Here is a 23,349-nt window from a genome sequence, read left to right as displayed (position 1 = left end):
TGTAATAATGTTTTTGTTACATATTCCAGTAAATAATATTAATATATCGATTTATATCTACTAGCAGTATGCATGTACAATTTTTTATTCTAAATGGAATATGATCTGAAAATTATGTATTGCATGAATGGTTATCGATTAGTAAACACCAAGATAGCGTAATTCGAAAAAAAATCGTATTTTGTGCTATGTTATTTTTATCGTTATTTCGATATATCTATTTATTTCGATTTTTTCGATTTTAGAATTTTTCGGTAAAGGCAAAATACGATTTTTTAAGGTTCATGCAGTTAACGGAGTAGGGGTAAGCAGTTAACGAGGAGTGAAAATGCGTGCATTTCGGGAAAATACCAAAATTTGAAGATACGTCAGTCAGAAAAGTGAAGGTGAAGGTATAAGTGAAGAGGTAGGTGTAAGGTTAAGTATAGTTGAAGGTGCAGTTGTAAGTAGAGAAGATGTAGAGGTAAAGTAGAAGTGGAAATAGAGTTACTACACGGTATAGATGTTGGAGTGTAGCGGTAAGTGTATGTCGTAATTATATGTGTAGGTATAGAAATATAGTAAGTATATTACTTACACTTAACGATACCCCCTGTATAAGAGTAAGTGCCATAAGTATAAGTATTTAAAGTAAAAATTTTAGTGTATACGTGTAGGTGTATACTAGATGAGTAGAGTCGGTGCTAACAAACAGAAGTATAATTCCAAGTCCAAGTGTAAGTGTAAGCAAAAGTGCAAAAGTATTAGTGTAGGTATAGGTATACATATTATTTCATGTACCTATATAAGAATAGCCTGTGCAAACATACACATGCAAGTGTATGTTTCAGGTATAGGTGTAGGTATATATACATGTTAGGTGTACACGTGTAAGTATAATTCAGGTGTACGTGCAAGTGTATGTTTCAGGTCTACACACCTATGTGTGTAGGTATACAGGGTGACTGAAAATTCGACGTGATCCCTCAAAGGGATTATATTAGAGGTCATTTGCAACAAATTAAGTCCAGCTAACCAGGGGTCAAAAATGAATCCTTTGAAGGATCACGTCGAATTACCAGTCACCCTGTATATACATGTTAGGTGTACAAGTACACACGTGCAAGTATAATTCAAGTGTATGTGATAGTGTATATCCTCACCAGTTTTCTGTCGCCTCGAGCGGTGCAACCTGTGCAGACGCGAGTAGGGCGGCGCGTCGGCGGGCGACGAGCCGCACGAGGAGGGGGACGAGTCGCTCGACGCGAGCATCACGTCTAGGAGGTTGGCGCGCGCCTATAACGTTGTGGTTATGTTTATTTCTTTTCATACATTATAAATCACTTTTTGTGTATAAGAATGTTATTATAATATTATAGTTGTTCAAAATGTGAGCCTGCATGTGATTATCAAAAATTTAAGTGTAAATAATTTGAAGGGTTATTGATATTTTATACCGTGTAAAATTATTAATGGTTCATTTTCTCTTACTAAGAAATGCAAAAAGAAACCTTCTTAAAGGCCAATAAAGAAAAATTATTTAAGAATGATAAAATGTATTTTGAGGCTATCGACTACAACTGAAAAAGACATAATAAATGTTAAAGTTGTTTATTTCTAGTATAATCTAAAAGCCAGTTGCGTAATCTTGTAAACCAAAAAAATATTAATAGAACATACCTTAGGATCGCTGAAATCAATATCTTTCTCAACATGCACCCAACCGGTGGGCGCCCACAACGCACTATCCTTTTGAGCATATGCATTCTCTGTTTTTTCTTCATTCTTAACTTCAGCTGGAGCTCCTTCGCTCTGACGAATCATTCTGAAACACCAATTAAAAACTATAACAAACATAATATCAAAAATTAAATAATAATGACCACGACAAACACTTACCTATTAAGCTCTTCAATGACTTCTTTAGACGTAGCCGCTTCGTGAAAACTCAACGTATGTTCCTGCTTAACTATAATCGACTCGGGGACTTGATTCGTTGCTTTATTCTTATCTGCTACGGGTATTTTGGATTTCGTCTTATTCGGGGAAGATGGCGGCCTTTTCCCGCCCATTAATGTAGGGATTCGACTCTTTTCCCTTCTCCGTACTTCCTTCCCGTCATTCTTATTGCTTATTATCACAGTTTCAGCTGTAGAAGTGCTGGTCGTATTCGATTCAGTCATTTGAGGGGAACTCGTCTCAGGTGACGAGTTTTCTTCCTCTTCTGGGACGGTTACTAAAGCGACTGTGCTTCGCCGACAAGCGCTTAATATCTCGTCCATTAGAGATATTTCTGTATCGCTCGTGTTTGGAAAACTCATTGACTTCGCGAGACACGTTTCTATCTCCCTTTCATTTGGTACTGGCCTGTTTATTATATTTACATTGTTCTCTTTTAACGGGCAGTTGTCTGGGCGACTAGGTTCAGTTTCCGTTTTTTCGTCTCGTAAAGAAGACGCCTGATCGAGATCTGTTATATTGCTTACGTCGATTATTTTGTTGATTTCGTTCTTTCTCTGAACTTTGAGCAAATGGTGTTGGTCTATTTCATTTTCCGCGTTATCCGCTTGTGACATATCGACGTAAAAATCTTCTGATTCTGCATAAGGTTCTTCCCTTTCTATGAACCTTGGTGTTGATTTTGGCTCGGATACTACGTCACAGAATGCAACTTTTGGTCTATCGTGTATATCACATGAATCGTTTTCAGAGAAACTTCCGAATGAGTCAGGCCTTTGCCTGTCATCGGAAACTTCACTGCGCGGGTCGACGGATTCATCGTCGAAGTCAGCAGCGGCATATGGAGGAGGTAATTCTCGTATTTCAGACACGGGACGGGACGACATTGAATCAGACTCCTCTCTATCGCGGCAATACTTCTGTTGCTCTGCTATGAAGTTCAACACGTTTTGCAGTGCTTGCTCTCGATCTTGTAACGCCATGGATTGCACGTCATGAATTCTCAAGTGACTATTTTGATCTTGATTAGGAACGCTTCTTGATGAATTCGACGCTAAGCTCTTCGTGCTTTCATATTTGACGAGACGGTAGAAATCTCTTGTGAAATCTAGACCGACGTTTGCACAATCACCGTCTTCGCTTAAAGCTGTGCTAGATCTCTTTTCAGGAGCATCAGATGCACTCGACCACGATCCACCAGGAGAATGGGTTCCTGAGTATTCCCATCTCTTTTCTGAAGTTTCGTTATCATCAGCTATCCTACATTCGTCGATTTCTACAGTTGCGAAACCGCAATCATTCCACAAACAATCACCTACATCTTCTTCTAATTCTAGCGCATCATCTTCTCTTATACTTGGTAGAGTGGATAGAGATATTTGCCCGGGCGTCGTTATTTCGGCGAAAGGCGACTGTCTATCTCTGAGATCTTCGCACGATAGCGACAAGCTCCAGTCTTCTAATTCAGCTCTATCGTATTCTAAGTCAGCTAAATCTCTGTGTCTCTGTTGTAAAGCAGATCTAGCGTCGTCCAGTTCTAACCAGTGTTGAACGTAATCAGAATCGAACTGAGATCCATCTGCTCTTTCATCAGTACTTCCCCAGGAGACTCTTTCTGAGCTTGTAGTGGAAGCGATGGCCGGCCTCCTCAAAGGTCTTTCTGGCGACGGTTTGAGATCTAGAACTAAAACTCCCGAACTAGGGGAGGGGGAATCTAGGCAGCTAGTTGGACAGGTTGTACCAGCGAGTAGTTTTAAACATAAATGAGAATCTGAGAAGCTGCGGACAACGTGTTGGAAAGGTAGAACTGGTCGGGAGGGTGGATAACTACCCCGTATGCCAGCAAACGCGACACCAATGGGGAAGTAAATATAGTCTGCTTCAGCTAGCAGTCTGGCGTGACGGCGCGTCTCCCGCGGGTTGATGGACACGATGGTCTGGTTGTCTGTCTCGTCTGACGCTTCGTTTAGGTCTGGTAGAACTCTGTCTACAGCATGATCACTCTGGCGTGAAGCGTCTGCTTGCACGTCACTAGACATGGTGGAATAACCTTCGTCTTTGGCGCCGCTTTCTGGAGATTCTGCGCCCGCTTCACATTGCTCGCCCGTTTCTTCTTCCTTTTCTACAGTTGCTTCTGAAATGGTTGAAATGAATTGTTTAGATGAGTTGTAATTTGAAGACTGGATCAATGTATGACCAGCAAATAGTAATAGAAAACACATTAAAGATATTGTATGATAATAAAGTGAAATTTTTGTGGAACCATGTCATTTTTTATTATATTTTAAAATTAAATATATAAAAACATGATCTTTCCTTTTTAATAATACATTTAAATGCAATTTTTGATTAAATCCTATAAATATAGGCAAATAAAATTGTTGCCTAATTGACAGCTTCTGTATTGTTTACCTGATGAGTTTCAAGTGACAGATAACATTTAAAAAAAATTGGTTGTCTGTAAAGTCGGTTTACTGACGATAGTTGAACGTGACAACGTCCGATTGTGCTTCTTTGTCGCTCGTTCCGCGCTCTCGCTTACACTTCAAGCCTTACATGGAACGCCTCAGAGCGAGGTAACGCCGCATGAGTCATGTTTTTTCGTGCGTGCAGCCGGCTATCGAATTATAAGACGTTGTCACGTCAATATACATAATTCATACCTTTCCCCTTTTCCGCACTGGGCACGCTAAGACTGAGCGTGGCGGGTCGTGTGGGAGCCGCCCACAGCGTGGGGTCCACTGCTGACAACGCACGAGCTAGGTTCGCTGGTGTTACTTCCAGACCCTGGAAAGGATATTTGTATGGAGTTAGAAGTAATTTCTTAACAGGTTAACCGATAGAATAGTGGGCAATCATCATCTATTCTGTGGAGTTGCAAGCATCGAGCAGTCAATTTACCCAAAATCTATATAACTTTTAGTTAAGCTGAAGATATTCCTGTAATTTAATCGTTGGAACTTTATAAATACCTACTTATATTCTATACGTTTAATGCAGTAGTTTTACTCAAAGGGACCGCCTTCTTGGTACAGTGGTTGACGCGTGAGCGTAAAACCGAGAGGTCCTGGGTACGATTCCCGGTGGAGACGAAGAAAAAAAAATGTCTCGGTCTGGTAGGACACAGAAGGCTGATCACCTACTTGTCCCTAAAGAAAATTGATCAGTAAAACAGATGTATAATGCATCTGCCCCTTACCCCACTAAGGGGACACGGGACTTCACTTTTTTACTCGAAGGACCGTTGTTTTAAAGTTCATGTAACGTGAAAATCATGTATGAACATTGGAAGCATAATGAAAAGCACATACTAAAACGCTTTATGGTCTACCTTCAGCTCAGTCCATATATCGGCTAGTATCTGATGTCGCCGCTTGTCGTCCTGACTGAGCGCGTGCGGCAGCTGCACTGGGGGCGGCGGCGAGTCGCGGAACGATACCAGCGACCCGCATGAACCCACGTCTAGGAGGTGTACTGTATTGGCGAAATAATAGTTTTCTTTATTCGTAATAAAATATATACTTATTATAATATTATAGAAAAAAATTTTTACCACGAAAAAACTCAGCAGAGTGGTTACATATAAAAAACGATACGAATAAAAAGCTTCTGAAAGATGTCTTCGAAAAGTTTCAATTTGAACTTTCAAAGTGTTCCTGGATAAGTAAAGATTCACGATTCGTTCTTCTATTCAATGCAGAAAGTAGCTATTATTTATCAACCGCTTTCAGTTCCTACATCACCGTGAGACTTATGTTTAAAACCAGATATTTGGTATTAATTTCTTTGTCCAGTGTACACCCATGCCAATTGATTAGAACGTAGTAGGTGTATATGTATATGAGTAGGTGTGTATAGTAGTTTTGATAGTGTGTATAGTGTAGGTGTATATAATAGTGCCTCACCTTGCAAATCCCTATTAAGCGGTGTGACAGGCGTGTGCGGTGTAGCGGGAGTGTGTGCGGCCGGCGTGTGCGGCGTTGCCGGCGAGGGGCGCGGCTGCGGGCGGAGTTGCCGCACCAGCAGCGCGCTCAGCGCTCTGTTTTGTGCTTCTAGCTCGCGGATACGGGCTCTCGCGCAACCGAGCTCTTCGCGCACGCTCTGGAAATAAAGTGATGAACTTGATGATAGAATATGACTAAAAAGTTTAATTTTTATAAAATTTAAATTTAAATGTAATTGCATACGATATACTACAGATCAAATAGGCCAACGACGATAGGAAAGGTAGACGAATAGGTAGAGACTTAGAAGACTACTAGGACTAGTTTTGTTCTGGCAGGGTAGATTACGTTCGCTGATCACCAAAATATTATCGTGAAAATCGTTATTTACTTTAGAGAAGAATCAAAATTTATGTTGATTTCCCACGATGCGATCTTCCAACTTCATTCTGTTCAAACAACTGAAATTTGAATGTAGTAGTTTGAATTTTGATGATCAATTTCCAATAATTTCCGAGATTAGATTAGATCAGGATATCGACTGCACAGCACCGGTAACTTTATTACAAGCGAGTGCAAATCAGAAATGCACGTCACGGTGCATATTGCATGTAAATATAGTTTAAGTTGCAGACGAAAGTAATAAAAGTAATGTAATCTTATTTAGCGTACATCGTACGGATAACAAGCTGTTCCAGTGTAAAAAACTTCTTCCCCCATACTCATTATCCGTTAAAAGCATCCCTGTCAGTTTCCGAAACAAATGCGTATATTTTAATTATACTTCATTAGCCAAATTAAATTCGAGTAGCGTAATTGACGGGAGGTGATTAAAGGGGAGATCCGAGATAGAAGGAATTGTTCTTGGAGTTGCCAGATTCTGTATTAATTAATGTAATGTTGATATTTAAACATTATTTCTTATTGTTAACTGGAAGATGTGGCAAGCTTTTGTTTCTAGAATTAAATCTGTATTACAAGTATGATTAAAATGTTATGAAAAGTTGTTTCTCCTTGTACAAGGTGGGCCAAAAGAAATCACCCCATTGGAAGATGCTCTCATTTTTGCGAATGGCCGCCAATGTCAAATCTATTTTGACATTTGTGTACTAGACAGATGTAGAATACAAGTGAACAAGCCATGGAGCGATACAGTCCCCAAGAACGCGGAATAAATGTGTCTATTTTTTTTGCGTAACAGTTCGTCGCCGATTCCCCGGCCGTCCGACACCGACTGCGCAAACACTGCGCCGTTTGGCCACCAACCTTGAAGAGTATGGGACCACACGAGATGTTGCCAAGAGTGGCCGGCCCCGGAGCGCCCATTCTGCCGAGAATATCGCCGCTGTTGCCGAGGATGTCGAGTTGTCGCTGGAAACATGCTACGGGCACAGTGCACGCTATAGGGCCATGTTGACTGAGTTTTTTTCTGCCGCAATTGGACGAATTAGGACTGGAGAATATGTGGTTCCCACAGGACGGAGCAACGGCACACACTGCGCGAGCCACAACCGATATTCTGAGGGCGGCTTTCCCGGGTCGCCTCATCTCTCGTTTTGGCGATTTGCACTGGCCCGCAAGACCGCCCGATTTTACCGTTCCAGACTTTTTTGTGGGGTTTTTTTAGCCCTCAAGGTTGTTTAGCCCTCAAGGACAACATTAGACACGAGTGCGAGAATTTGTCGCCCGAAGTTCTCGCTGAAGTGATGAGAAATGCCCTAAAACGAGCCCGTATGGCAATCAATTGTGACGGCGCCCATTTGGTCGATATCATCTTCTCGACTTAACTAATAAAATTTTAAAGGTTCAAATAAACATAATCAAAAAACAGAATCGAAGTTTTTCATTTAGAAAAAAAAATGAGAGCCAAACAACATCGGATGACTTCTTTTGGTCCACCTTGTATAATTGTAAATATTCAAGAGCGTCTATTATAAAAGTGTTGTAGCGTGTTTGAGATATTTTAATCATCTAAGCGTAATAGCATGTGTTTATTAATAAGTATATTTCAACGTCAACGGCGAAATACTGAGAGCCCTAGTTAATATTTAAAACCACACATATCATGCTTCATAATTAGGTCACACTAAATTACAAAACTTAAGATTCTGTTAAATTGATAACCGTCACCAGCCCAAAAGTGATTACTGTCATTTTGACATTTGATAAATGTTTCCTCTTCAAAGGGAATACGTTGATTAACTTGGATAATATTCACGTGAGCCTCGCGAGTTTATGAAGTAATTAGAGGCAGCGAAAGCTCCTCGGATCGGTATTGAATTATGGAAAGCAATTTGGCTGAGTAAACACACGGCTAACAGATAAATAAGATGTTGGGACAATGACATTTCCCGAATTCGATTGCCATACAAATAATAGAAATGCTTTCGTCAAATATACAGTTGCTAAAACAATTAACGACTCCGATATTTCTACATCATGCACAGAAAAGTGGCTGGTCCTGTCATAAAATATCCTATTCAGTGGCTAGAATATTAAATACGGACACCAAATTTGCGGCGCAGTAAACTAAACGCGAACAATTCGTACTGTCATCAAACTGTCAGGAGCACGCGCCGCCATCTTTATCCGAAAAGTTCACGCCAAAACTAAATAACATGGCGGACATTTACGGATTTAAACACAAACATTCACATTATCGGCGAGATTATGCCAAGATTATAGTGGTCGGGCGCTCCGGTGGAATTATTACGGTGCTCGGTAAGGCCGAAGTGTCCCATTTCGTACGATTTATGTGCGAGACTAGCTGTTAGTAATCCGTAAGCGGAGCCTGCCTATAATTATGAGAAAACAATTTTCCAGTACCCATCTAAATACTCTGACCGGATTAAGAGATTCCGTTTCTGGTTTTTTTGCGAAAGAATTAATTCTGTAGCGGTTTTAAGGTACTCGCTATAAATTAAAACGGTATTATCTCTGCTTTGCAGCTTAGTTAGCGCGTAAAGTTGTCGACGTCTTTTTTGGTTAAAAGGTATAAAGAAGGCATTGCAGCTAATATTAAAATATTCTCTTCTATCAAGGCAAGATTCTATTTTTTAGATCGTAAGAAGAAATGTTCATAAACATTTTATAATCTATCTACCTACAATGTATTTCGCTTAGGTACGCTTTAATTTAAATCATAAAGTTTCAAGGGTTTTATAACGTGCCCTCATAATTCATATATTGAATTACAAGCATAATATCTTCAAATCATATTATAATATATTTCACAACAGAAAACTATGCGTGTATTCTATATTTGACAATCTATATATCTGTATTAGATAAATATACCTTTTGAGAGAGTAGCGCTCGCACGACTTGTTGCGCAACATCGTCCAACTTTTTCTCATGCTCCCCGACCCCGAGACTGACTGACAGTGCTGACAACTGACCCCGCAGCCGCTCGTTTTCAGCTGACAGCACTGACAACTGACTTTGGTAATGCGCTGCTGACGCCTGAAAAAATAAAAAAAATAATCTCAAAAGATGCACTTTGTCAAATTACGAAAGTATAATCTGATGAACGTGGCGTTTACCAAAATGTGTCAGAACCAGATCTTGAAAAATTAAACCGCGCCTAAATAAACAAAACCCTCCTCAAAGATCCTTTGTCTTTTCAGAGGCAGTTCTGAAGTAAAACTGCGTACATAATGTAAAAGTGTCAATTCATCAACACATCACGGATACTGTCAAAACAGCTTTCGTATTTAAAAAGTCCCCCAAAAGGGCCTATCATTCGCACTCTTAATTAAACGGGCTCCCGCAGTTAGGGTGAAAAATAAACAACCAGACACGCTTGACCCCTCTGCTTTTTCTTATCTTCTCTATTTAATAGTCTTTGAACGTTACAATGGGTCTACGTTAAATGGGCATCAATGTACACTTCAAAATTAAGTAAAGGTGCTCAAAGGTAAATTTAATTTGGACCTTATATCATTGCACTATAGGTTCAATATTCCTCAAAAAAATCCGTAGTTCAATATTAATAGACAAATATTTGTCATATTTGGCGGTAGTCGTACTGCAACTGTGACAGAAGGCTCTATAATTAATAAAGTAAAGGAAAAAATTGGTTGTCTGTAAAGTCGGTTTACTGACGATAGTTGAACGTGACAACGTCAGGCCGATTGTGCTTCTTTGTCGCTCGTTCCGCGCTCTCGCTTGCACTGCAAGCCTTACATGGAACGCCTCAGAGCGAGGTAACGCCGCATGAGTCATGTTTTTTCGTGCGTGCAGCTGGCTCTATCAAATTATAAGACGTTGTCACGTCAAAAAATATTCTAAAGCAAAATTAATTTAATTGTTCGTTTTTAAGTTATGCTCTTAATACAACCTTAACAACGTAGTGTTTTATGATGTAAAAGGGATGTAAAATCTAATGCAAATAATAATTGTGTCGCATTAGAAATATGCGACACCGCATTCATAATTTATTTAATGACACTAGCTTCATTACTTCAATCGATACGTACTCGAAGTACGTATCTGTACGTATTGAGTGTAGGATTGAAATGTGATAAATTTCGTTATATCATCTGCACATTAACCGACACAAAAACACATCAAAAACTTGAATGCCGAGAAAATCAATTTCCAAATTAAGATATAATGAATTCCTCAGAATTCGTTAAATTCAAAGGCACATCTGCAGCTGCTGTAAGGCAGGCAATTAAACTGGCAATTGGCTGTAGAATTGGTTTTCAATCAATGGAGACGTATTTTACAGGATTCAGACCTTATAGCATTCATCACGGCTTATTAATTAATTTTCATAAATAAACTCGGATATTGGCTGAGCATTTATTGATTTTTGCATTTCTGAGATTTCATATGATGTTTAAATACTGGTAAACAGTAGCTAACTGTGCCGCGCGGATATACTTGCGGACGAACCGCAAATATCAAGTATATCAATAGTGCATTTGTTATTCTGATGTTTAACTATACTATTGTAAAGTTTCATCCAAATCTGTTCAGTAGTTTTTCGAGAAAGAAAACTTCTCACAAAGTTTCGCATTAATAATATTAGTAGGATGTATATTAATGTTTCCGTGTTAAATTTAATCATTTTCATTTATCCTCAGCATACATATTACCATCATTAGTTCTAGCTCATAATGGATTAATTCTTATAATAAATTACTAAAAGCGTCTACCGCCTGTTTTCCATTTGTATGTGTCAACTCTTTGTATGCACTAAGTATATTCTGTTATAAAAATAAATGAGATTTTATTTTTGTATTAAATTTTTTATGTCTCTGTTTGGTTTATTAATTTAGCCCTATTGGCTAGAACCGTTAGAATGACACTTTGCAATGATAATAATTGTCATTTCGGTCAATTATATACGGCTGCATCAATTTTAAAATTTGTCAAGCAAAAATTATGCGTACTTTTATCACAGATTTGTGTAATTATTGTTGTAAATAACATAATAGATATATAATTATAAAAGTAATTTTGTAGAGATTTGTATCCGATTCATAACGACGACTTTAAATCTACACAACTTTCTTATTGTCAATGATCAAAACCTACATATCGTTTCCAACTCTTATTCCACAGTTCAAACTGGAATCTGATTTAATCATCCCAAAACGTAACGTAATCTCATTAACATTAACACGGCAAAGTTGCAAGTTCACAAGATTAATGGCGGTGGTATCCAACTCGATTGTTGCTTATAGTGATTGGATACATAATCATTGCTAAACACTTGAGCAATTAGTCTAATCGTATTAGGTTTTATGCAAATGGGGTTTCTATGACATGTGTTTTTGTCTTGATATATTTTATAAGTTTCAGGTTGGTTTCAGGCTTAGTAAAGGGTATTAGTTACTCTTTCACGCAAATACTACTGAACCTATTACAATGTAATTTAGCACATATATAGAGGATAACTTGGATTAACACATAGGAAAGGTTTTATCCCGGAAATCCCACGGGAACGGGAACTATAGGGGGTTTTCCTTGGAAAACGCGGGCGAAGCCGCGGGCGGAAATCTAGTATATTTAATATTCTGCCTTCATTTTGTAATTTTCATGCTTGTAATGTTGAACTTAATTGACTTTCTAATACCTTAAAGTGTTGTGGTAGGTACCTATATTTTAAAGAGTTATGTCAAGAAAATTTAACTACTTAATTTTATAATATTTTATTTTCCAATATTTTCAATGGTATTTTTAGTGTCAAAGCTAACATATAAAAACTACATAAAAGAAGAGAACGTCCTGAAATAAGAATGAAAGTGGAATATTTGAATAATCAAATCCAATATTCATAAAAGGAAGACTGTAATTTGATTGGAAACGCTTTATTGGAAGTAAGCTATCCAAAATAATTGCTGATTCGACGCATTCGAGTGGAATAGAGATTAAACTCTAACGAAGCGGACGTTTATTAAAAAATTATTAATTTGTGTGCATAATGCCACTGTTTATGCAATAGTTGCATAATTCAATCTGCCCTGAGTCGCTTGTGGATAATAGCTATCTCTGGCGCGTTTCCATTGTTTGATGAACGTGACTACAGCTTGACGAAAAGAAAATGTACTAAAACTTCGGTCGAAATACATATCTACCGTTTAGAATCTAAGAAACTAGCGGCAGCTCTATTTTTAACACGCTTTTATTGGCTTCATTATAACTTCTCTTTATTAAAGTTTTGGTTTGAAGATGCATTATCAAACTATTGAGATCTTTGAGAGATATGTATGTTAATTGAAAAAAAAAGTATTATTTATGTTGAAGCAATTTTTACTTTCCTTTTGTAAACCTAACAGACAATGGTGAATTGAAATTGCGGTAAAAAGAAGTCGGTTAACGAAACTATTCCTTCAAAACACTTTCTTTCTTACCCCTAATGTTTAAACAAAATAATCGTGTCGTATCAAACAACGGACACTCTCTAATTGGTTTCGTTAGCGGACTATGGGGGTATCTGGAGTCTGCGGTAACTCAATTACGAAGATGCCTCTGCTCGTACTATGATTACCAGCTGACTGACTTTTGGCGGATTTAAACATGTTTTATGCTTTTTATAGGGGCTTTATGCAAATGGAGTATGATTTGTATGGTAGACTTAAATATTTTTAGAAATTTAACAGGGACAATAAAAGGAAACACAATATTTTATTGATTTGATATTATAAAAAAGTGTTTGTATGTTAGTCAGCCTTTCATTCCTTTTGAGAGTCGATAAGTGTATCTATTAGATTAATTTTCGACTTTTTAGTTACTTGCTCCATGAAAAAAATACTAACTAGCATTTGAAAATATCAGTCTTTAGTAATTATTTCTATTTCTTTTTCTATTACATAATCAAACGATTATAAAGTCAAACCCGTTGCCATGGCAACCCTACTTCTAGCATGTTCTACAAAAAGCCGCTCCGTTAGCAGTTTACAATGCAGGCGATTTCAGATATTATGCAACAAGGAAGTTTCAATTTGCAATTTAGCTGCTGATTTAGGATTTACCCGTTTTCTGAAAGCTTTTGTGGAGGAAAATCAAACAACTTTGTATAGGAATGTATTTGTAAAGTTTTTTGGTATTGCTCGTAACCTAGATACTTTTAAAAATTATGAACTCATAAAGATTTGTGTACACACTGCAAGAAAAAAAACCGTTGAAGGCGCATTAAAGTAAATAATCATCCTATGTATCCTTTAAGTGCGCAGGCAATTTTAAATATTTAACTAGGTATATTTTATTGGAATCATCACATTGTACAACGGAAAATATTATCTTACAAACGTATTGATTTTATATCGTTCAATTTTTCTAAAACTGTTTGTAAATAACATAACCGTACAAACGTCAAACACAATTAGTGCGCGTGTATTTGAGATCGGGGCAAAGCCGGGGGCTGAAACGATGCACCCTAGTGCTGACCGTTGCTAGTGCTGTGCTGTTAAGTATCGATAATTGATTGAATAATTAATTAATGCTTGGTTAATTGTGAAAAAATTAAACTGTAAATTGAAGTATTTTTAATTGAGTCACTATACCGTATCTACATGTCCACCGAAAAATTATTCCTTTTTCATTGATAAAATTTTTGAAATATTTGTCAGATATAACCAAATTTACCATACCTTGATCACTAGACCCACAACAGTATCTAATTATTTTTGCTTCAACGACGAATAGTGAAATATTTACCATGAAATGTACACTACTACGAAATTTTCAGCAACTGTCTGTTTATACGTAGGTATTCTTCAAATCGTAATTTCATACGTAATTATTTTTACAAGAGTTATATCAGCCTAAATGATATTATGTTACAATATTAAATCACAGCTAATCCATACATATCGATAGAAGCGCATCCCTATCCCGGCACTGCGCCCTTGCACTTCGGAAGGGTAAAGTTGAATTATTGTTTAGAGGCGCGAGGGGGCGCTTTTAAACCGGGAAACCCCAGTCATTGTGCATAGCCGATTTACCGCTTTCCGCCATTTTAATGTCCTTACATCGCTGTTATGGCTCGTCTGTGTGAGTGCATGTGCCGCAAGAGAAAATATTCAGCGTTTTGATGGTTTAGAATATCTTAACTGATCGATCGACCGATATAAATCTTGACTGATCGCACTAGGTAGGTATATGTTTTTCTTTTCCTAGGGAAAGTAAATAAATCTATTTCGATGTTTCAATATTTTTAAAGTCTTATATTAGGTAACTAATATAGACATTTGCTCGCAATATACCTGCTATACTATCATTATAATGGGAAATTCCGCTACCGCTTTTACCCTGTAACACATTCATAATTTTACCGTGTCTATATCAATACGTGTGTGTGTGTGTCAGTAACGATTTGTAGACTGAACTACAGTTCCGGGAACCACGTTTTGTGTTAAAGGGCAGTGATGGTACCTTTTAGGGGTTGGGTTTTTCAGTACTAGAGTGCCTCTTATCTTGCCTGTTTTAGAAGCTGAGGCTTGTGATTGTCATTGGAGTAACGCTATTGTGAAAGCTTTGGAAGTGGTAATTATTTTGGTTTTAGTTGAAGTGTAAGATTTTTGGTACGTGATGAAGTATCTATTTGAATGTTACATCTGCTGTAGATTTTACCAATTTATCGGGGATATGCAAAATATTGTTTTTAAGGGCACAGTAAAATTGATAATATTTCATTATGTCCTTATAAAAGTGAATTACCTTTCTAAATTGTAATACTTCAAAGTCTTCCATTAAACTGAGTAAAATCAAACAAGACGTAACGTGATAAGGAAAACGTCAAAAAAGAAATTCATTTTAGCGGAACGCTCAGAAATATCAGATTGAAACTTCGAAATATTCAAGTGCCCGACGAAATATTAACTCGCAAATTGTTCACAAAATATTCTAAGCCATCAAATTAAAAAATTCAAGGAAGATTCTGTTACGAGCATTCACCCACTTTAAGTTGACACGCCGTTGCTATCTTTTTACAAGTGCGATAGACATTTTGAGGGGTCTTTTGAATCTGGTGAAACAGGCATTGGGAAACAGGAATCATAAACAAATATCCGAAATATTTCATTAAACTGGACTGTTTTGTCTGCTCCCCTTCAATATGCATGTTTGAATACGTTATTCGAAAACTTTGTATGCTCACTGCGTTTGCCTTTTGATGCGGAGGGTCTTTAATGATGTCCAGAGGACAATATATCTCAATTACTCTATCGTGGGTATCATTTAAATTAAATGCGGCTTCATTTTAGATAAAAGCAAATTGTTATTTGCAAAAATTATTGCAAAGTATTCACCTTATAGGCATCTCGTATGAACATCATCTCGTATGAAGGTGTTTGAAACGTATTTGAAATTCTATTTTCTTTTATAGTTATTATCGTTACCAAAAGTTTGAACATATAACAGCGTTTTAATCTGACATCAGTGGTAACCACTGAGAGAGCGAGATGGTTAAAATTCAAAATTTGTACACCAAAAATGAGTGGAATGTTTTGTATGTAGCCCGTTATTATTTCAATTCTGCCATTTCAACATTTATCCTGCTATCAGTACAATATTTGAATTTCAGTAAAATTCACAATTCACCGCTATCTGGTCATTCCCCCGTCATTCCTATCAATTTTGATTTTTCCGTTTCCCCACCTGCCTTACAGCCGTCTATTGTGTGCCCCTCTTTAATATATTCTAAATATTTTCCATTGTCAGTCTCCTGGGCGACGTCTTTTGTAACTGATATATTATTATCATTGTTGAAGGAATATTGAAATTCGCATGAAACTTTTCATACAATTTTATCAGAATACTCCAGACGTCTTATGTTGTGAGGTTGAGCATTGTTCATTTTTGGTATAAAATTATTTTTTGATGAAAAATCCATAAGAAGTTTCGGCTTTGTGTCTTACCAAGTTGGCAGCAATCTGTTATGTTGTAGATAAACAAGTTATATAAATACGCTGGCTTAGAAGGTAAAAACACAAAAAGTTCATTCATGTGTTCTGTTGTCCTTATATTTTCCCAACTAAAACATGTAACAAACATAACACGACCAAACAAATCTATCTGTTTGTCCACACATTTGTCCTACCACTCAATCAGGCTCACAAACCAAACAGACCACACTCATAAGAACCAGCCACTAATTACGCAAAAACATTATCCCCTCTCAAACACACTCCGCCATTAATAATCCTTCAAAGAACGTCCAGGGGGCCACTATTATATCATGAATGTGGGAAAGTGATGGCGCTAGACAGCTTATATAGCGCTGTCTTTTTTCCACACTGGAAATAATACTGCTTTAAGACATCATGTTAGGGAACAGTATAGACCGACCAAACTAATAGACCTCTCCACCCTCCTTTATTTCCTAAAACGACTATAGTTTTAAAGGAAGCTATCTATTTTGGGGGATCAAGTGACACTGGTTATGTGGTACTTTCGCAAATTAATTCCTATCTGCAGTGGCAGATATAATCCAAAAATAATCGCCTGTCCCCTCTATGCGATAAATGCTCTTTAATGCCGTTAAACGACTGCCCGAATTTGTCTTGCTCGTATCGTTTTGACATGTTTTGAGTTCAAAGAAATACTTATTTATTATGAATATTGTAATAATTTATTTTAGGTTTTTAGTGTTTCTTTTTATTACTATTGTGTGTTAGAACTGGAAATCGACATATTACTCATTTTTAGTGCAAGTTTAAGGATATAATACACATCGCATCATTATAGTTTCATAAAAATATTTTTTTGTCTTTTTACTGTGATTTTATTGATTCTATTCAATAGAATTTTATAGTTCATACAGCAGTTATTTGATAACGTCAATCACGTATTGCACCGAGGCGACGCAACCAAGATACTGCCAATATTGTCATCATATAAAATAAACAAATAAATATGAAACTCACCTCCAGCGCTGAAGATAAAGACGCTTTCTCTTGCTTCAAAGTTTCCACTCGATTCTTGTGTTGAAGCAGCGTGCGTACCGTTTCTTCCATTCTGTAACAATGAATAAATGAATGAATTAAAACATTTTATTTGCATCAAAAGAAAACAATACAACGGACACAACAACTTAACACAACACACAGCATATTATAAGGTAAATGTTAAAAATATTTAATGACGATTCGAATTTCCTTCTAAAATAAGTCTAATTGAATAAATAAATGTTTGAGTTTTGAGTTTGAGTTTGAGTATAGGTGTTATTGTTAAAAGAGCGATCTCTTCTAGCAGAATTAGATCGAGATTATAGATTTATGTTTTATAAAGACTGAAGCATCAGAACAATTCAACGTATTTATGTTTTAAACAACAACTTGTTTCTTCAATTCAATGTTATAAGGACGTTTAAATACATAATGGGATGATAATACTTGCTATTGCTACTGAAGAATCGTTTAGTTTTACATTACGGGTTGGTACCTTTTTACTTTCTGCATTATTGTTGGTAGCACCAACTTTGTATGAAATAACTGGGCAAGTAAGAGAGGAATTTTAAATACATAGACTAACAAAATATTGCTAACAAAAACAAATAGATTTCAAGATTTTGATTGTTTTATAAGTTTCAGCACGCTTATCCCGCGACATTTCTTACCTCAAATTAAACGTTTCACAAACACAGTTTAAAGCAGTCACTCTTAATGAGCATCTTCTTAAGTCAACGAAGTAATTTTATTCAACGCTTTCATAATAACTTCGTAATCCAGAGTGATAACCGTAATAAGCTCGGGAACAAAACAAAGAAGGCCAATCTTCTAAATCGTACTTCATTTCGGTCGTGGAGCAAAGTCGCGCTATAATCTTGTATTTGCATATAGTATTTTAAAAGACACAGTATACAAACACGTAGTGCAAATAAGTTATGTACCTTAATCACAGAATATATTATAATAGGGCCTTAATGTTGAAGTTTGAAAATGTCAATTGAAAAAAGGCGGGAATTTTTTTTTTTTTGGAATAATGAGGCCTCGGATAATTGCTCCGAGAATGAGGGCATTAAAGTTTTTATGGCAGTATATTTTTTATCTGTGGTACTTGTGCATAATTTCTATCTTGTACAAACCTTTAATTTAAAATAAATAATATCATTATTTTTAGATTACGTAAAACAGATTTGTTGTGTGGAAATTGTAATTTTTTATTGACTTAAATCCTCGTTCTTCTAAAATCTTATTCCTTAAACCTTTGCGTTATCTAACTTTAATTATTTTTGGAACGAAGAGACAAACGAGGAACACTGTAAGAAATTGTTTTGGAAGTACTAAGCGAGATTCATGTTTCATGTAATTACTTTGCGAAAATAACATTAGGTATTTTTTGAACTTATATTATCATATTTTCAAACTCGTATTCGTTTTATAAAAATTCAGTTGAGTTAGGGAATTCGTGGTGGGCCATAGAGTTTATATAGCGTATTATTATTGTTGATTTCTTTTTATAACTAACAAATAAATAAATGAAATTGTATTTCTACCAATACTGCCGTAAATCGTCAACGTTCAGAAACGCGAACATAATTCCTTTCCCTGTCAAAAAAATCAATGGAAATCACTCGCCAACGTTCACAGATGCAAAATCATAATTCACCGGGCTGAGTCTCGAGACGCATCGAATGAATTAACTTTTCCAATAAACCCGAATGGAATTCCTCAGCTGTAACATTCTGACGTCGTTTTCCGTTTTCTGTAACTCCCAACGATCCTCATTGTTGAAAACCTTTTTTGAATTCTGACAGCTTGCGTAGGTATATTTTTTAAAAGCGGGCCATTTGAAATTAGAATGTTTTTGTGATTACGATTTTTTTGTTATGTGCCAATGTTTGTGTTGAAAGATTATATTTTCATGCTTACCTAAGAAATATCTACATGGCTAAGCTACATGGTAACGTTGCCGTGGTGGCCAAGGATGATTAAAAAAAAAAAATAAAATAAAAGTAATGATGATAGAAAAAGTCTATAGAATCAAAGACCGCCATAAAATTTTTAATGAAACAATACAATCCATGGGCTCGTACATAATTTTCACTTTGCATTCGCGTATTTCCCATGCGTAAAATCTAGAAAACAAATTTGTTATTACGCGGGTCGATCACCGAAGTTTTGGCGTCCGCGGGCTTATTACGAATAATTTAATGTTTTTTTCGTTGAACAATTTTTTTCGTACAGGCAATGTTTTTACTGCTGCCAGTCACGATAGTTTATCGACCGAGACTGGTTTCATTGTGAGGGTGGATTGCAATGTTTTTGGGGATTTGCCGCGTCATTGGTAATCTAGTGGTGGGACGGCCGCTGTTTTCATAATGTAATCTTAAAGTGTAAGATACGGTGGGATGCAAGGTAAAGGTGTTTTAGCGGCAATTTTTTTATCACGACGTGTGGAAAAGGGCGCTAATTTTAAATAAAAAATAAATAAAAAGTTTATTTATTTATTTATTATTTATAAGCAATATCGATACTGTAAAATTCCATGTATACGGTAAAAACTAACGAAAAAATTGGAGAATAACATGAAATACCCTATACATAATTATTAAAATGCACCTAAATGACATTTTGAATTAAAACTTTATTTATTCAAGCCCTAACGTGTTGCACTACGTTTCCACGAACGAACACGAAATTTATTTCAAACGTGTAGCCCATTCACATTGTTTAGATAGTCTGTGGGTAGTATTTGCATGGCAACCCACAGCGTACAGTGTATAGTCTGTATCCCTTCTGTCACAAATTACGCGGGCCCCTGGCCAGATGAGCTCTCTCGTAAATCTTGCCTATTAAAACCTGTAAACCCTAATTAAATCAGCCCGATGTGTGAGCTCGAATTAATTTTACGACGCAAATAATTCAATGATGAATTATGTTTTTGTTTGTGTGTGGATCTGTAATTGGTGTATGTTTAAAATGCGAGGCTGTAAAGTTTTCATGGGAAAATAAATTATATTTGTTTAATAAATTATAATAATTTAACAATATATTATGGTGAAATTCGATGTCGATGGTCGATGAAAATTTTATTCAGAAAAGAGTTTTATTTCATGTAAAATTTTTGTATCTTTTGCCTTTACTTATGCACATTAATTAATTTAAATAATTAACTTCTAAGAACGAACTTTAAGCTTAGGCTTAGTTACTATTAAGTATTATGTTATACTGTGCTTTGGCGATACATTGGTGTATTGGCAAATAAATGTTAATTTAAAAAATCTATCTAGTCATAAAATAATCACTAAAAATTAATTTAAGTATAAATTGATCTCTCACATATCTCGCTCGTACCTAACTTAGGCCACACATGGGAAGCGATTACCTTAAACACGTGGATCGGTTGCGACCCGTCTATACAACCCGATAATTTATTACTAGCGTGTTTCAATTTTAAAATTACTTTTTGCTATATTGCATTATTGTCTGTGAGTGTGGTTGATTTGTTTTATAGATCATGCTATAGATTTTTTTTAATTTATTGTGAATACTATTCAAAAAATGTACATAATTTTGATGACTCTCTTGCAAAATCATACAAATGTAAGGTTCGTATCAAGAAAATAAGTTTATCCATATATCTATTCATACCAAACTCACGTGACAGATTAGAAAAATTCTTAACCGTCTGAAAGTACGTACACCTATTAGAGATATAATAGCGATAGTCAATTCATTATGGTTTTAAGCACGGACATGTATCAAGATAGACTAAGCGAGTGTATGTACTTCCCGTGTCCAAACTATGTTATTGAAACTTACTTGACGCTGGCCTACACTCAGTCCGCGCTTGCAGTTCGCCAAGGAAAGACGTGAAGCTGAATAAAGTAAAATGCCGAATTGCGCCGTTATAAACTGTAGAAACTCCACAGCTGTGAGTGGCCGAGTTAGCAGAGATGTTTCCTTCCACCGGTAAGTAATTTTCTAATCAGAATATGCACTATTTATTTTAAAATCAAATAAAGAATATCTGTGGAAAACGATCGTGACAAACACGGATACCAAATCATACGAAATGATTCGGAATACATTGCGGCTTTTACTTGGCACGGTAAAGATCGCGTCGTATGATAACAAGCAATGAATAGCGTCTTCTCATTTTTCTGTTCTCATTTTTCTGTCCAATTTTGTGGTTAGTGATGTTCATTTGATGCAACAGTTCTCGATTCTAATCGATTTTATAATCGAACAGAAAAATGATAATTTGTAGGAGCAATTTTTCAGAAAAAAAAAGGCATAGATTTTTTTTGTCATTTAATACGACTTGACCTAGAACTTTTAAGTATTTTAATACAAAGGTACTAAAAATAAATATTATGACATGGACGCCATTAGTTAAAGTGTCATCTTGGGAGTTTTTTAAAAAAACTCCTTATTGCTTAGACTATGTTTGTTTTTTCAGTTTTCCAAGTAACCCGAACATAAAAGGAAAATGGATCGATGCAACGGAACATAAAGATTGATTGATTGACAGTTTCATTACTTTCTTTCGATGGCCTCTCTAGTACGTAGTACATGGTAACTCAATGGGCATATGTAAGAAAAAGCTAAAACACATTAGTGTACTTGTTAGAATATTAAAAGGTTTATAACTTTATTTTATCATCCCTCTGTCTATGGTAATTATCATTTTTCTGTCTTGAATCGATTTAGTAATCGATTACGATTCATTTATTTGACTACCTCTTAGACATAGATCTAGTTTGATCTGATTTCTTTCGATTTACTTCGATGGGATAGGACGATACTAGAATCGCCGCGCGAGTGGCGGCCTAATCGATTTAGCGTAAAATGAAATTAACATCACTAAAAAGCGCTCGTGACGTCATAACGCGTCAAGGTCAGTACAAAAAATATGACACGCTTGGTTTTCATACAGATCGCGGTACTTGCGTTGTCTACTTAAATATACATGTCTGTGGTTTTAAGTGATATACTTGCTTGTTTCATACGTATAATTTAAATATCAAATAAACAGCAAACAAACGTCACATTAATATAGATATATTTTACTCTCATAAAAATATGCGTGAAGCATGCAAGTATTGGCGAAACACGGCAATTCAACCCCACGCAATGATTCAAAGGTGACTAATGATTAAGTAATGACTGCCCTTTGACAGCTGAAAAATGTACGACTACCCTCCTGTTCTTGACGTTTATGGTGACTGGTGAGTCATTTGAGGTATTGACGGCAATGAATCAGGACGTATGATTGCGCAATATAGTGTTGATCTTAATCTTTTATTTGTTAGGGTTAGGTTGAAACGTCTTTGTATATGAGAAAGACATGATAATTTTGCTTTTGAGGTTAAATTATAATTAAAGTTATTTTGAAAATGATGTATCCTATTAGAACTAACGTTGATATTGATATTTAATAATAGACTAGATTTCCGCCCGCGGCTTCGCCCGCGTTTTCAAAGGAAATTCCGCATAGTTCCCGTTCCCGTGGGATTTTCGGGATAAAACCTATCCTATGTGTTAATTCAAGTTACCCTCTATATGTGTGCTAAATTTCATTGTAATCGGTTCAGTAGTTTTTACGTGAAAGAGTAACAAACATCCATACATCCATACATCCTTACAAACTTTCGCCTTTATAATAGTATATTAAGATGATGATTAATATAAAACAGAAGAACCGAAACTCAAATTGATTGACATGATCTGTGCGGGTGAAAATCTATTACTACAGCTACGGTACCAACACACAAGCTCTATAGTTCTCCCAAATATTATATTTTTCCAAATTCTTACACAGCCTTTCTCAAACACTCTAACAATAAATCTCATTACCGCATTCTAATCAGTAAATGAAATACTTATAAAAAAATCATGAGCGTGCGTGCGAGTGCCAGTTATAATCCCGTGACCCCCAGCGTGACCTCCACAGGCTCCGTAATTGGGTGTCGCTTCTAAACTAACCTATAAAGTGTTACAGGTTGGAAAGTTCATATATGCAATGCGGAAACTGTGTGGATGAAATAGTTAAGCCTGCCTAGTTCGTT

At 36.2% G+C, this 23,349-nt stretch overlaps 1 protein-coding gene across 4 annotated transcripts in view; it reads right to left on the bottom strand.

The window, feature by feature from the left end:
- The window catches only part of LOC149905637 (uncharacterized), a 349,280-nt gene that overhangs the window by 3,683 nt on the left and 322,248 nt on the right, over nucleotides 1-23,349 (bottom strand). For all 4 annotated transcript variants that reach the window (XM_090105232.1, XM_090105230.1, XM_090105233.1 and 1 more), the window contains exons 5-12: nucleotides 17,261-17,351; nucleotides 9,180-9,344; nucleotides 5,844-6,039; nucleotides 5,270-5,412; nucleotides 4,602-4,725; nucleotides 1,879-4,072; nucleotides 1,660-1,804; nucleotides 1,143-1,275 (exon numbers count right to left, since the gene is read on the bottom strand). In XM_090105232.1, coding sequence (XP_089961358.1) covers nucleotides 1,143-1,275; nucleotides 1,660-1,804; nucleotides 1,879-4,072; nucleotides 4,602-4,725; nucleotides 5,270-5,412; nucleotides 5,844-6,039; nucleotides 9,180-9,344; nucleotides 17,261-17,351 — 3,191 coding nt within the window. The remainder of the gene's footprint in view (nucleotides 1-1,142; nucleotides 1,276-1,659; nucleotides 1,805-1,878; nucleotides 4,073-4,601; nucleotides 4,726-5,269; nucleotides 5,413-5,843; nucleotides 6,040-9,179; nucleotides 9,345-17,260; nucleotides 17,352-23,349) is intronic.

This window comes from Colias eurytheme, chromosome 9, assembly GCF_061535395.1.
Source record: "Colias eurytheme isolate Ceu_HAF_F1 chromosome 9, ilColEury1 Martin Lab GWU primary, whole genome shotgun sequence".
Lineage (NCBI taxonomy): Eukaryota > Metazoa > Arthropoda > Insecta > Lepidoptera > Pieridae > Colias > Colias eurytheme.
This window is presented reverse-complemented; position numbering and strand designations above follow the sequence as displayed.